Source organism: Carlito syrichta, unplaced genomic scaffold, assembly GCF_000164805.1.
Source record: "Carlito syrichta isolate Samal-C Ts95f unplaced genomic scaffold, Tarsius_syrichta-2.0.1 Scaffold309784, whole genome shotgun sequence".
In the NCBI taxonomy this organism is placed as follows: domain Eukaryota; kingdom Metazoa; phylum Chordata; class Mammalia; order Primates; family Tarsiidae; genus Carlito; species Carlito syrichta.
In genome coordinates, this window is record NW_007253880.1 from 724,779 (window position 1) to 740,331 (window position 15,553).

Below are 15,553 nucleotides of genomic sequence, written 5' to 3' on the forward strand. Positions count from 1 at the left end.
CACTGCACTCCAGTCTGGGCGACTGAGTGAGACTCCAACTCAAAAAAAAAAAAAAATCCTGCTACTATCTATAAGAAGCAAAACTAAAATGCCACCATAATCGACATGTAACACTGCTAAAACTATTGATAACTTCTCCAAATCCTAAACTGACCTTTGACCTTTAAGCAAACAGAAACACTTTATATGAAGAGATCAGATTTGCTATATCCCACTTTGCCCAAAATGGTCTCAAGTGTCAATGAAAAATATTATGTAGAAAAATAAATAAATACAAGGCAGTATTTAGAGCTAATATGATCCCAGTTTTTGTAAGGAAAAAAAAGATGCCAAAATGTTGACAGTAATTATCTTTGTGTGGTAAGATTATAAATTATTTTAATTTTCATTTTAGTGTTTTGTTCTTAGCATTTTCTACAGCACAATCACAAATTATTTATGGGGGGATATATAGAAAAAAGAAGCCTGGCCAGGCATGGTGGCTCATACCTGTAATCCCAGTACTCTGGGAGGCCAAGGTAGGAGGAGTGTTTGAACTCAGGAGTTCAAGACCAGTCTGGGCAGCGTAGTGAGATCTGTCTCCACAAAAGTTAAAAAAAAAAAAAAATAGCCGGGCTCGGTGGCTCAGCCTGTAATCCCGTGCCTTGGGAGGCTGAGGTGAGTGGATTGCCTGAGCCCACGTGTTCGAGACTCGCCTGGGCAGCGAGACCTCATCTCTACAATCAATCAAAAAATCAGCCAGGCGTGGTAGCGCATGCCTGTAATTCCGGCTACTCGGAAGGCTGAGGCGGAAGGATCGCCGGAGCCCAGCAGGTCGAGGCTGCGGTGGCCGGAAGCGGCCACTGCACTCCAGTCTGGGCGACAGAGTGAGACTCCAACCCAAAAAAAGAAGAAAAAAAAGTTGGTATAGAAAACAATAAAAGCCGGGTGTGGTGGCACACACCTGTAGTTCCAGCTACTTGGAAGGCTGAGGCAGAAGGATCACCGGAGCCCAGCAGGTCGAGGCTGCGGTGGCCGAGAGCGGCCACTGCACTCCAGTCTGGGCGACAGAGTGAGACTCCAACTCAAAAAAAAAAAAAAAAATAGCAGAATGCTGTGGTACATGCCTGTAGTCCTAGCCACTCAGGAGGTGGGAGGACTACTTGAGCTCAGGAGGTGGAGGCTGAGGCTTCAGTGAGCCATGATCGTGCCAACTGCACTCCAGTCTGGGCAAGACAGTGAGACCCTGATTCAAAAAACAAAAAACAAAAAACCCAAGAAGAATCCTGGGATCCCGAGGTGTGAGGATTGCCTGAGCCCATGGGTTTGAGATCAGCCTGGGCAACTTGATGAGACATCGTCTCTACAATAAATCAAAAAATTAGCCAGGCGTGGTGGTGCATGCCTGTAGTTCCAGCTACCTGGAAGACGGAAGCGGCAGGATCACCTGAGCCTAGCAGGTCGAGACTGCAGTGGCCATGAGCATGCCACTGCACTCCAGTCTGGATGACAGAGTGAGACTCCAAGTCAAAAAAAAAAAAAAAGAAAAGAAAATAACTCCCATGTATTGTCAATATTTATCTTTTCTTAATGAAACCTTGTGTATTTTTTTTAACTTTTTTCAGTTTTAAAAAAGTCTTGCTAATCAATAGAGTTTTTTTTTTTAAACTGTAAATAACAGTTCATAAGGAGCTGCCGTTACTATTAGGTTGACGATTAGTAAAGAGGCTCCCTAAAACCACAATCCATGGTAATAACAGATAAGAGGCTTCCACTTACTGGTGGCAGAGACAGTGCTATGAAATCTTTGGTCTATACCACAGGAAACAAGGGTCAAGGGAAACCACATAGTGGTATAATTTCTACGTTATTACACTTAAAAAACAATATAAATATATAAATAGTAAGCAATTACCTGGTAATTTTTTTCTTTCCCACTAAATTTTTTTAAAATTCTTTTGAGCCTTTATCTAAATAGGAAACCACGTAATTTTAGAGGTTATTCCAGTCACAATGCTTTAATATCCTGAGTTACCTTTTCCCACTAGAAAAAACCTGACTTTCATGTTTCCAAAACCCAATTCTCTAAACCAACTGGGTGTCCAACAATTCATCAAACTCTGACACTACCCAGAGTTAGTACAGACCCCACAGATCAAGTGCTCAGTCCCACAAGACTGTCCTATCTCTCACAACAGCCACAAAGGGGGTCCCCTGGCCAGCGCTTCTGCCAAGCTGACTACAAACTGGGGGCTTTCCATGACCCCCCTCAGGTTCGGTAACTTGCTAGAATGACTCACAGAATTCAGGAAAGCACTAAGCTTATGACAACAGTTTTATTATGAAGGACACAACTCAGGAATAGCTAAATGGAAGAGAGGCATAGGGCAGGGTATGACCGGGGGACAGGGGTGACCACACAGCTACCAGGCTCTTCCCAGATGGGTCAAGCCCCCAGCACATCCATGTGTTCACCACCCATGAGCCCTCTTGGCCTCGTTGATACAGCGCTCTTATGGAAGTTTTATTACACAGATATGGTTGATTACATCACTAGCTATTGGTGACGCCAATGTCCAGCCCCTCTCCTTTCCCAAGGATCAGGGGGTGGGAACAGAAGTCCAACCCTCTAAACACATGGTGGCTTTCTCCCGCAACCGGCTCCCATCCTTGGTAAGGGCTACCAAGAGTTCCAGCGTCACCTCATTTGCACCAACTCAGGTTGGTCTAAAGAGGTTCATCATGAATAATAAAAGATGCTCCTGACACTCAAGAAATTGCAAGGATTACTTCTGTAAAGAGTTCTGTACCAGGAATCAGGGACAAAGACCAAATATATAGTTGCTATTATACCACACTGACTCAAAGTCACGAGTCTTTACTGACTAATAGATCAAGATGCAGCCCTTAACCAGTATGGAAAGATCAACCTTCTCACAAGTTTGAGTTGGCAACAGACCAACTATCAGAAGGGTAAAGCAAAATAAACTTCTTTCCCTCCTTCAAGTCTTCCCTTTTTCCTTTCCCTCCCACCTACCCAGGAACCAAGACACTCCAAGTCTACTGTCTGTGTGGCCACCACTTCATAATTCCTAGGCCCTGACTGTGTCCTGAATCACTTTCACACTGGTCATTTTTCCTCCCCCAAATCTATTTAGTCACATCATAAGAAATTAAGAGTCAAAGCCAAGCATGATAGCTCACACCCGTAATCCCAGCACTTTGGAAAGCAGAGGAGAGAAGATTGCCTGAGTCCAGGGGTTCGAGACCAGTCTGGGCAACTTGGTGAGACCACGTCTCTACACTAAATCAAAAAATTAGCTGGGCATGGTGGCATGCACCTGTGGTTCCAGCTACTTGGAAGGCTGAGGTAGAAGGATCGCCTGAGTCCTGCAGGTTGAGGCTGTAGTGGCCATGATCGTGCCACTGCACTCCAGCCTGGGTGACAGAGTAAGACTCCAACTCAAAAAAAAAAAAAAAAGAAAGAAAGAAAAGAAAAGAAATAAAGGGACAAAGAAAACAGACTTCAGAAGTGACAGAGATGGAGCCCTCAGCCAAGCAAGGCTCATAAATCACCCCAGTGCTGATGATGTGCATGTTTTATTTAAATGCTGACAGCCCTCCAGACTCCAGAGAGAAGCAAACAATGTGGACAGGACCAGCAACAGGACTGAATGATGACAATGCCCCAACACTCTTTGGCAAGTAAGGGTTTACCGGAATCCAACAGTCAAGGCAATCTGTATACTTCAGAGGTTCTACCCTAACTTCAGACAAATACATGCTCAGTTAGCTTCACCAATGATGAGCACACTCGGCTTTCATACTCTCAAGACTGTACACACTGCACTCTCTTCATGGCTCATTTCTCATTAAACCTTAAGAAACTGTTTCTATCTATATATCATGGGTATCGCATTAAATCTATTATGCCATCGAGACCATATTTATGTTACTCACAAAGGACGAGCATTATTCATTTGATGACTCTGCCACCACCTCCCCCATCCCCACGGATGAGAAAACAGGAACAGTGGTCTCAACTGCCCTGAGGACAGCATGGGCCCTGTCCTCTTCAGCTTAGCCTCTGGGGCTCTTTTATCACACGGCAATGCCCCAGGGTCTCTTCTGGTCCACGGTCAGGTCACCTGGTCCTCAGCTCCCACTACCTGTACAACAAAGTGTATAGCTTCAGGAGCTCCAAAGCCTAGCCTCAGTTTCCCCTCTGCAGCCTCCATTTCATGGGACTTTCACTAAGGACCCTCTGTCCACACCAGATTTGCACTGACTTTTGCGTTCCTACCTCTGTGCCTTTGCACAAGCTGGGTTGTGTGTGTGTGTGTGTGTTTGTTTTTGCTCAAGCTGGGTTTTGTGTGTGTTTTTGTTTTTGTCCCCTACACTCCCTTTAAGGTCCACTTAAAATGCCCAGTTTTAGACTATGAAGTCTTTTCTGTCCCTCTTATCGGAAGGAAAGTCTCCCTCCTTTGATCCCACACAGCACTCTGTAGTTCTGATTATACCAAACAATTCTCTGCTATACTATAATGACTTGTATTCATAGCTTATCTCTCCCTTCTCAATCACAAGTCTGTGGAGGACAGAAACCAACTCTACTCATTTTACATACTTAAACAACACCTAACGATATCTCAAATAAGGAAAATTTCGTTTTTAAATTAATCACACACTGTCAGAAACAACTACAAATTTTACCTGCAATGGCTATTAAAAGAGACAGCCAGGTGCAGTGACTCATGCCTGTAATCCCAGCACTTAGGCCAAAGTGGAGGACTGCTTGAGTCCAAGAGTTCAAGACCAGCCCGGGCAACACAGCAGGATCTCATCTCTAAGGAAAATCAAAAATATTAGCTGGGCATGGTAGTGTGTGCCTGTAGTCCCAGCTACACAGGAGGCTGAGGAGGGAGGATCACCTGAGCTCAGGAGGCTGAGGATGTGGTGAGTCGTGATTGTGCTACTGCACTTCAGCCTGGGCAACAGAGCGAGACCCTGACTCAAAACACACACACACACACACACACACACACACGCACACGCACACGCACACACACACACACACACACACACATGCACACACACAGGAGACTGAGTTGGCAAGCTGGCAATCACGCATGTGAAATGAGTTCCACCTTCAAAACCCAGCTTCTGGGTTCCATCACACAGCTTTCAACAACGCCCAACGCCTGTCTTTTGGTGGCTGTTTTGTGTTTTGCCTTCAGGAGGGGGAGGAGGATGGAAAGGACCGAGGAAGCAAGAGAAGCATCCGTGCCTTACAAGCATGAGGCACAATGTGCAAAGAATAAAGGTGCGCCTCTTACTCGCTACCTGCAACTTCACCCGTTCCAGGTAATTCCAGGCTGCTGTTCTTTATAATGTGGATAATTCACATGACTGTGTTGAAGATTTCTAGCTCTGAGGAACTGCTAGAACATTCAAAAACTGGCTCCCAAGTTGTACTGTAAGATAGAAAGCTTAGTAAATTCCTCAAATTTCCACCCCTTATAGGAATCTGAGAAAACCAGATTATGTTTGTGTCTACATCAGGGAGGAAGACTTGACAGCGTCAGTTCGAAAGGAATTTTTTGTTTGTTGGTTTTCAACCCTACCTGTCTTGTGACATGTCACGCACAGGAACTTTATCAATCTTCAACCACGCGTCTAAACCTATCTGGCTACTTAAGAAAGGTCATGGCATAACTGTCTAATTTGGTCTTTTCAAAACACTGAAATCACTATTTCACTAATAACTCCCTCATACCAAAATTGTACAGAAATCAGTTCTAAACCTAATGACATGTAAACTAAATTACCCCCTCCATATATTTATTCTAAAGCAAGTGGACAATTTCTGAAGTATTCCCAAGATAACCACCCACTTTCCACTAAAAACAAAATGTACATTCAATTCATAAGATGCCTTTGTTTTCTCTTTAAGTGGACAGATCTACAGTGAGAAAGTTTAACAACAAACTAAATATAAAACTTTCCTGGCCGGGCATGCCTGTAATCCCAACACTTTGAGAGGCTGAGGCAAGAGGACTGCTTGAGCACAGGAGTTCGAGACCAGCCTGAGCAACACATCCAGACCTCATCTCTACCAAAAAAAAAAAAAAAAATATTAGCCAGACGTGGTAGCACGTGCCTGTAGTCCCAGTTACTCAGGAGACAGAGGCAGGAGGATCACCTGAGCCCAGGGGGTCGAGGCTGCAATGAGCCATGATTGTGCCAGTGCACTCCAGCCCGAATGACAGAGTGAGACCCCGACTCAAGAAACAAAATGAAACAAACTCCTGCTAGTGGTGCTGGGCACAGAATACATAAGTTCACACATTGCAAAGAACATTTGAGAATAATGAACATAAACTGGCTTTGGCTTCCCCTCTTTTGTGACTTGAGCAAGAAACTTCCCTTCAATTTATATTGGTAATTCCTTGCAAGTTGTGGTCTCCTTTCTGCAGAGAATATACAACCTGCTCCTCACAGCAGTTGCAAGAATTTAATTTGGTCAAGCAAGAGAATATTCACGTACGTCTGATATGCTCGGCTGCCTCAAGAGGCTTGAATAAGACAAAAACAAACACAGTGGAAACACCTGCATAGAACTGAGGTTTAAACAGCACACAAAGGATGCAAGATGTGTCCATGGACACGTCTATTCACAGCAGGCGATAAAGGCAGTGAGCACACCTCGGAAAGGTTTCCGGGAAGTGCTATCCTTGATCTCAACTTGAAGGAGGGGCAAAGGACGGGATGTGGACAGCCGGAAGAAGAGGAGAGGGAATTCTAGGTGGAGCAGGACCGCCCACCTGCTCCTCCCACCTCCCCCACACACTCCTGTTACATTGGATTCTTAGCCAGCATCACCTGGCAATGGGTTCAGAAAGCAATTCTCCGGCCCCATCCCAGGCCTTCTGATTGCCCAGCAATCTGTGTTACAACCACCTTCCGGTCGGCCACCCACATGCTCAAGTCTGGGCACCACTGCGGTAGCTCTGCTGGCTCTCACCTCTTCTCTTCTCACCTCTTCTCTTCGGTGACACCCGACTATTTACTATCCTTGTGCAAGTGTAAAGGGAAACTTCTTTGCCTCCAGAAAACCTGCCCACACTGCACTGGAGTCTCATTTCTCCACCCATGCCCCAATCCCAGCCCACCGCAGCCTCACATGATGTACTCTGGTCCAGCACCACATTCCTCACCGAGGTAATAATGGCACGTTATCATTTTGCTTGTTTAACTAATCATCTTCCTGATAACACCATAAAGGGAGAGGCTGAGTCTATTTTCTTCACTTCACTTCATTCCCTCAGGTAATGGCAGAGGACCACAGTAGGGCACTTGGCTCATATTTGCTGAATGAACCAATAAATAAAAGAATTAACCTGTGAAACAGTACTATAAAATCAGGAATATAATATGCATACCATTAATAGATGCATTTGAAGTACTGGGTAGAGAAACACAACTGAATTTAGTTTATCTTGGTAAAGTGCTTCAGGAATGGATTTTGGGGTTTTGAAAAACTTTGCGCTGAAAATGTTCACTGATAGGTGTGACATCAGTGTCACACCACGTCCACCTGCTAAAGTGGAATTGCTTACTCATTATTATCAGTCTTTTCTTCTCCATGGCCAGGTCGTCCCATCTTTGGAGCAATATGGCCCACAGGGGCCGGCAGACAGAACAGCCTTTCACCAGTTCAGGAGAGGGGTCTTACAACTAAGATCTGTGGGTAAACACTGGAAGAGAAACTCGTCCTTTAATATAAAGAAAACATCACAGACCATAACACCTGGATTCTGGCTCTGGCTGCCTTCCTTCAATTACTGAAACACTCTACTCCAGGCCCTGCACTTGGCTCCGTGCCTGCGGCGGGGAGCAAGACACACACACACAGTCCCTCTCTCACCAACCCAACGGTCTGCTCCTCTGCTGTGGACTCCAGCTGCTCCCGACTCCTCCTGCCACTAAGCATTCCTGGGCTGGGTTCCCCATCTGCAGACAGGGATTGAGTACAAGACCATCCAAATTCCTTCTAAGAACAACACAACTACGCCCACGAGTCAGTGAGCTAAGGTTATTCTCCTCAGGCCCTCCTCATCCCAGATCCAAAGAGCTAAAAAACCAGGCCTTGGGCGTGAGGACCAAGGGCAAATGTAGACCAAGGAAACCCACCACAGGCAGCAAAGCCGGACCCACTTCTATGGAGTGGCGGCTTAAGAGAATGGAAGAGCTCTAGAATGAGCACAGAAACTCACGTAAGTCCTGGTTGTGACGAGTCAGTTTCCTCATCTGCTAAAGAAGCAGCTTTGAGAACACCAAGCTCCCTTTCAGCCCTAAGACTATAGGGTTCTGCTTCCTCCTCATTGCAAGTCTTCATCAAGACACTCGCCAGTGAGCAATGAGAAGGTGAACAGCAGCCAGTCAGACCCTAGATAATCAAAAGGCATGCATTACATCAAATCCAAGGAAAAACTGGCATGATTTTAGGACTACACCTATAAGATCAGCTGGCTGGAAACAAACCAAGGGGTGAACCTCTCAAAGTTCTTCCAAAGAAAGTGTCATGGTCTACCTTTAGAAAGGAAATGGTTTCCTTCCTTCTTTCTCTCCTCCCTTGCCTAATTTTGGTGGCCAATGGCTGTGCCTCACCAAGAGAACTCTATGCCAGGCCCACTGGTCCCTACTCCTCCCCACTCCTCTTGGGGTCTCAGGTGCTACCCAGCACCCCCTCCTCAAGCCCCTCTGCACCTTGCACAACCCACACCAGCATCCAGAGGTCAGGAGCAACAGATGGCAGGGGACCAGAAAAGAAAATTCTGGAGGATCTAGGAACTTTGTCTCATCCTTCAGTTGTGATGGGTTAGTATTTGGTTCAGACTAAATCATCATCATCGTAATTTGCTTTTTTAGTACTTACTCTGTGCCAACCACTGTGTCAAGTACTCACTAGTTTTATCTCATGCAATTGCCACAAGGCAGCTCAGTCATATTTTCTCCATAATACAGATAAGGAAAATCATTTTTTTCACGCAAAATGGACACTTTTATCAGTGGTTGGAATGCAGTTATACACAGGAGCGCACAAACAAATGAGAGAGGGAGACAGGGTAGGGCTGGCAGTTGGCACCAGGAATGGGAGATGCTAGGTTGGGGAATTCTCCCTGTTTGGGGTCCCAGGACAGTGCCAGTGAGCCCAGACCGGAAGTTGAGGGCCTTTGGGTATTGCAAGTGGGAATGTAAAAGCAGGTCCCCTTAGTTCAACAAGTTTAGAAAAGCATCCTCAAGGTCAGATGACCAGTCGCTCTCCCCATCCACCCTCCAGAAAGTTCCTTGGGTGGATTCAGTTTCTCTCACAAAGAGAACTGTGTTGATAACCAGCAGGAGAGAAATTCGGCCCAACCTCTCCATCTACCCATCAAGTTTCCATTCTAACGGGCACGCACTCAAAGCCACCAGCAATAAATGAAACCTCAGCTTTTTCCAAGTATCTTTATTTTATTAGATTACACTCTAGAATACCAAGGCCCTACTTCTTTTTCTGAGGTGCCACTCATTTGAGGACTTATTTTCTCCATAGGATATTTGCTATTTGGAGCAATTTTACATTTGGCTCCCAACAGAGAGGAAGAGATGAGTAACAGAAGAGGAAATGCAGGGACGGTAATACCTTATCTAAAAACCTGGAGGTCAGATGCACTGAAGTTCAGACTTTGTGACACTTGAGGAGTAATGCAATGCATGTGGCACACACTATGTAACACTCAGAAATCAAACTCATTCATATTACTGCAGCAAAACATATGAATATGCCAACCAAGTAGGATAAACAGATACTATAGAACTTTATAATTGGTTCAGGTTAAGTTTTACCACCTGCAAAGTATGCCAAAACCCTACAAACAACAAAAAACCCTTGTTTTCAGAGTTTTTTGTATTTCAAAATTGTCCATAAAATATTACAGACATGTGCAAATGGCTCAAATGACAGAAAAGAAAGTCAACCTGCTAGTAATCAAAGATGTACAAATTAAAACAATCAAAGTATCAATTTTGGCCAAAAAAAATGAGCAAATGCATTTTTCAGAGAAAACGCCAAGGGTGTAAAGAGTGCGTCCTTTTGATCACTGCTGTCAGATGGGAACGTGGAACAACCTTCGGGGTCAACACTGGTGTCATCAATGGCCTCAAAAATGTGAATACCTTTGACCCTCAAACTACCTCTTCAGGAACCCATTTCCTTGGAAGTCAAAGTTTCACATAGGCTGGGCACAGTGGTTCACGCCTATAGTCCCAGCACTTTGGGAGGCGGAGGCAGGAGTGATGCTTGGGCTCAGGAACTGGAGACCAGCACAGGCAACATAGTGAAACCTTGTCTCTACAAAAAAATAAAAAAATCAGCTGGGTGTGGTAGTAGACACCAGGGGTACCAGCTAGTAGGGACACTGAGGCGGAAGGATTGCCTGAGCTCAGGAGGTCAAGGCTGCGGTGAGCCATGATGGTGCCACCGCACTCCAGCCTGGGTGACAGAGTAAGACTCCAACTCAAAAAAGGTTTCAAAGTTTTAAGCACAAAGATGCTCACTGAAACATTAAGTTTTAAAACTCATTTTAAAATAATTAGCTATAACTAAAATCTCCTAGAAACAATCACAGTGAAGTAAAATACAGTGAATTCATATTATGGAACATTATGCAGCCATTTTTTAAGTGTGTGGAAAAATGGAGAAACTTTTACATGTAACATAAAGTTAAAAAGTCAGGATACAAAACTGTATTGCATTATAATCCTATCCAAGTTAAAAATGCCTACAGATAAACCCAGAATAAAACATGCTAACAGTGGCCAGTGCCTTGAAAAAATGGGATCGGAGGTGATTCTCTCCCCCCTCCCCCACTTTAAATCTTTGGGAGGATTTGCCAAAAATACCTAGCATTTTATTTTAGCTGAGGGGAAATGGGAAGAGAAGGCTTGGCTACTTAACTTCCAGTCAACAGCAGCAAACTCATTAATCAGAGGTGACACTCTGGGCTTTTCTAAAATTACAATGAATCCATCACTGCAAAGCCATCACCACTTCCAGAATGAAAACTTTATAGTATATATGGTTTACATTTGTGAGGGAGTTTAACTGACATTTTAAGTCAAGCCTAATAATGAACATTTTGGGGAAAGAAACACAATTTTTTAAAAAGATACATGGGACAAAAGATAAATGCCACTTTGCTTTTTACCAAGACCTTTCAGAGATAACAGCTCATTTGATCCCACTAGCTGACAGTAAAGCAGATAAAGACAGAAGTTGGCAAAATGCCTATTTTGCAGGTGAAGAAATGGAGGCCGAGGGAACCACACTCTGCAGGTGGCAGGGTCTCTTTTTCATTTTGGACTCAAGTTCAGGGCTCTGACTTAAAGCTGGGTGCTCTTTTCACGACATCATGTCATTACCCTGATACTTAGTGGTTCTTTATAAATACCTTAGAGTAAAAATAATTTTCTTCCTAAAAAAAAAAAAAAAAAAAAAGTGGTTTGTTAATAGTGAAGAATGGACTTCCAAATCGAACAGATCTGACTCAACATCAAAATCCAACTTACAGATTTGAATGACTTTTTCAACTTCTCCAAAGTCAATTTCCTCATCTACAGGCACAGGAATAAAAAACATAAATACCAGACAGGGTTTTGTAAGAATTAAATGATCTGAATACTTAGACCTCTGCCTGCCACAAAACAGGTAGTAAACAACACTGAAGTCCTTCTTCCGAAAAGAGCCAAGTGTCTACAATGTACCAACTCCAAATTCCAATTCTAGTCCTTGTAAGCCACACCAAATTCACTACCCTACCTGCCTTCAGTCGCACATCAAATCTTTATAACTACTGAAGTGCGTGCCCTAAATTATTAGGATCCACTCAACATAACAGTTTTAACCAATAACAATTTAATTCATTCTCTTTGTCAGTTTTCAATCATTTCTCTGTTGTCCCAATATGAAATTAAGCTTCAGCATCAGAGCCCAACAATTATTTAAAAAGTAACATTGCCTTTGTGTTTGCATCACCTGGGGCTTTGATCTCCTCTCACATTCAAGCTCAACTATTCCAACTCCCAAACAGTTTGATTCATTTCTTTCTCGGGAGGAGGGTAGGGGAATAAGGAATGACAGGCACTTCTCAAATTTTTAATTTCCTCTTTAAATTGAATTTGGGCACGAAGCTCCAAGGGGGAACTTTTTCAAAACATTCTGTACAACAACTCAGTATTATGTGGATGTGCAGCTTGGCAGGTACCTGGCCACAGGAGAACCCAGCATGTAATAAAGCTTATCTTCAGCATCTAAATGAGGAGTCAGAAGGCTGGATGGACGCCCACAGAGCCCAAGGAGACTGCATTTCTCATCTCTCCAGCACCTGGACCTTTTCCACCCACTCCTTACTTGAGGGCTGTGCCCACTGCCTGGTAGAGAAACTAATATGCCCAAAGATCGAGTAACCAGAGAACTTAAGGACATAAATAAGCCAAGATGCAGAAAATCATCCCTTCAGGGCTTGTGGTATATGTTTCAAATGCTGCTGCTAGAGACAGTTTAATGAGACTTTTTCACTGTGAGTGACGTGAAAGAGACATGCCACCACCCACCGTGAGGCTACCGGTTCTTTTCTCTGCTTCACAACTTCTGATAATCACATGCTTACTGCTTTATGATGTCCAAACTCTCCATCTTATAATCTCAGCAAGATTGCAGAAGTTGATTCATATTCTATTTTCTCTACAGAGAGTAATGAGGTACAATGGAAAGAGAACGAACTTTGGAATCAAGCAAATATAGATATAAATAAAGACACACACACACACTCATAGGGATTCTGCTTCTCTGAATGAACACAATACCCATGTGATGTTGAGCCAGTTGCTTAACCTCTCTGGCTCACTGGAAATAAGGACTTCAAGAGGGTTTTAAATGCATATAAAATACCCACCCCAAAGCCTGGCACAGAGTAGGCATTCAGCATTATTTCCTCTCTCTCTCTCTCTCAGTACTTCCTTAAGCTCGGCCTACAAACATGAACTGGTCTCAGATTCCAAGGACATCAGTTGTTGGCTGCTCAGGGCATCTTCTCTCTTTATACAGGCCTCAAGACATGCTGGCAAATGTGCAGTCTGTCACTCTCTCCTTTTCAGACACCTCATGCTTCTTAAGCATTAACTTTCATCAAAAAGGCTACCATGCGTAGCAAAGACATGGAACCAATCTAGTGGCCCAGCAACAGTAGATTAGATAAAGAAAACATGGTACATATACCCAACCCAGATGCCCATCAAAATGGACTGAATAAAGAAAATGTGATACAGATACATGATGGAGTACTACGTAGTCAAAAAGAAAAAGAAAAAAAAAGAACAAGACCATGTCCTTTGCAGCAACATGGATGCAGCAGGAGGCCATAATTCTAAGCGAATTAACACAGAAAGTCAAATATTGCACGTTCTCACTTATGAGCAGCAGCTAAATACTAGACATACACAGTTATATGGATGGGAACAACAGGGGACTCTTGCAGGGGAAAGGAAAAAGGGGGGAGTGTTGAAAAATTATCTACGGGGTACCATGTTCACTATTAGGGGAACAGTTTCAATAGAAGCGCAAGCCTCACCATCACACAATACATACTCAGGTAACAAAATATATGGGTATATTTCTCATGCACCCCCTGAATCTAAAATAAAAAGTTTTTAAGGCCTACTGTGCAATTAGATAAGAGATTTCTTCAGTCATAGTCCAGTCCTGAGACCTGGGTGTTGCTCAGAGAGCCACTGAAACATGAACTCACTCTGGGGATGGATTTTTCCTGCTGATGGCTAATGATATGCATCATGTGCTTTTAACAATTTGACTCACAGGTTAAGCTCTTTTCCAAATTCTGAAGCAACTAACTCCAGCCCTTTAAGGACTATCTACGACCTCTCGTACAACTTGAACCTGATTATGCACCTGCATGTCTCAGCAATGAAAGGCAGAATCTCCCGCCCAATAAAACATGTCATCACCAGGATGGATGGTTAAAGGAAATTCAGGTCTGCTGATAAAGACTCAGGAGACATAGAATCCATCCCTTTCCGTTCCCCACCTACTCTGGTTTCTATGAAAAAGCCAAGGCCAAAGTGATAAGCCAGTTTAAAAGCTGTAAGTGATCGGAATGGTCTCAGGAGGAAAAGCAGTTTATGTAGCTTTGTGGAGGAGAAGACAGTTGGAAAGCTTCCAGATGCTGATTATTGGGACCTGAAGAGGAGTCGCCCCTGAAGGCAAGCTTGCAAGAACTTGCTGATGCAAGACTCCTGGCTGTGATAACCCCAAATGGCCAAGAAGGCATACATATATATGTATTGTTAAAAAAAACTGCTGTGAGGTGGCAATTAAGAAGGGGGACAGTGGTAGGGAAGCCCTAATGTCGGTTATTATAATAACCAGAGTGAGAGTCAGAGCTTCTGTGAAAGTTACACCTCTTAAGAAATTCTGTTTAAAACTCCTGCTCATAAGTTCATCGTTGGGGACAACACTTTGGCATGCCTGCTGGTGGCTTCCTGCCCTGACCACAGAAGGTTCCTTTTGTGATGACAGGAATCAACACAAAGAAGGGGGGAAAAAATGTATGTTTACAGACGCGCCTTCCCTTTTTCCGAGCCTGATTTATCCAGGATATACGGGAAGGAATCTGGACTCCCACACCTGTTACAAGAATCATCGGCCGCTAAAATAAATGCAAACTTGGAAAGAAACTGGAACTCCTCGAGGTTTTAAGATTCGAAAAGGGGGAGGGAGGCGGCGACAGCGCACCCGGTCCTCTCGGTCTCGATCTTCCGCTCGCGGGGCCTTCGCGGACAAGGAAGGCAGGAAAGGGGTCTGCGGGTCCCGAGGCGCCCGGCCACAGGGGCAGCGCGCGGAGGAAAGCGACACCAGGCCCGGTCTCTACACTCCGCACGGCTCGGGTCTGGGGGATGCGGGTCCTCAGAAGAGGCCGGGGGAAGGCAAGGCGGGAAGGGAGGAACGGAGCCGTTGCCACGCGCCGCGCCCTGCCTGGGCCACCCCGGGACGCCAGATGTCCAGCGCCTGGATCCCGCGGCTGTGCCAGGGCTCGGACGGCCCGGGACGCGCGGCGCTGCCTCGGCGCTTCCTCCCGCGCCCCGGGGACCCAGCTCGGCACCCGGCGGCCCCGCCTCGACGGGGCACTCACCCGGGGCCACCAGCGGCGAACTCACGGCGCCTCCCACGAAGACAGCAGCGGCGAGGACGGCGGACCCCGGGAATCCCCGCGGTGCCATCGCCGCGTCCGCGTTCAGGCAGGCGGCGCAGTTCCGCAGCCGGCGGGCGGATCGAGTGGCAGCGCTCACCCCCGCGCGCAGCGAGCCCCGCCCCACCGTGGCCCGGCCCCACCCACCTCCGCTCGGCCCCACCCACCTCCGCTCGGCCCCACCCACCTCCGCTCGGCCCCGCCTCTCCCCGTCGCGCCCGGGACTCCCCCTAAGCCGGCACGAGGCCCACTCCGGGGCCCCGCCC

The 15,553-nt window shown here is 45.4% G+C and overlaps 1 protein-coding gene across 1 annotated transcript in view; it reads right to left on the reverse strand.

Moving 5' to 3' along the window:
* Positions 1–15,401, reverse strand: part of RELL1 (RELT like 1) — a 72,245-nt gene extending 56,844 nt beyond the window's left edge. Inside the window, exon 1 of the mRNA XM_008067837.2 lies at positions 15,231–15,401. Coding sequence (XP_008066028.1) covers positions 15,231–15,318 — 88 coding nt within the window. The 5' untranslated portion in view covers positions 15,319–15,401. The remainder of the gene's footprint in view (positions 1–15,230) is intronic.
* Between the last annotated feature and the right edge of the window lie 152 nt (positions 15,402–15,553).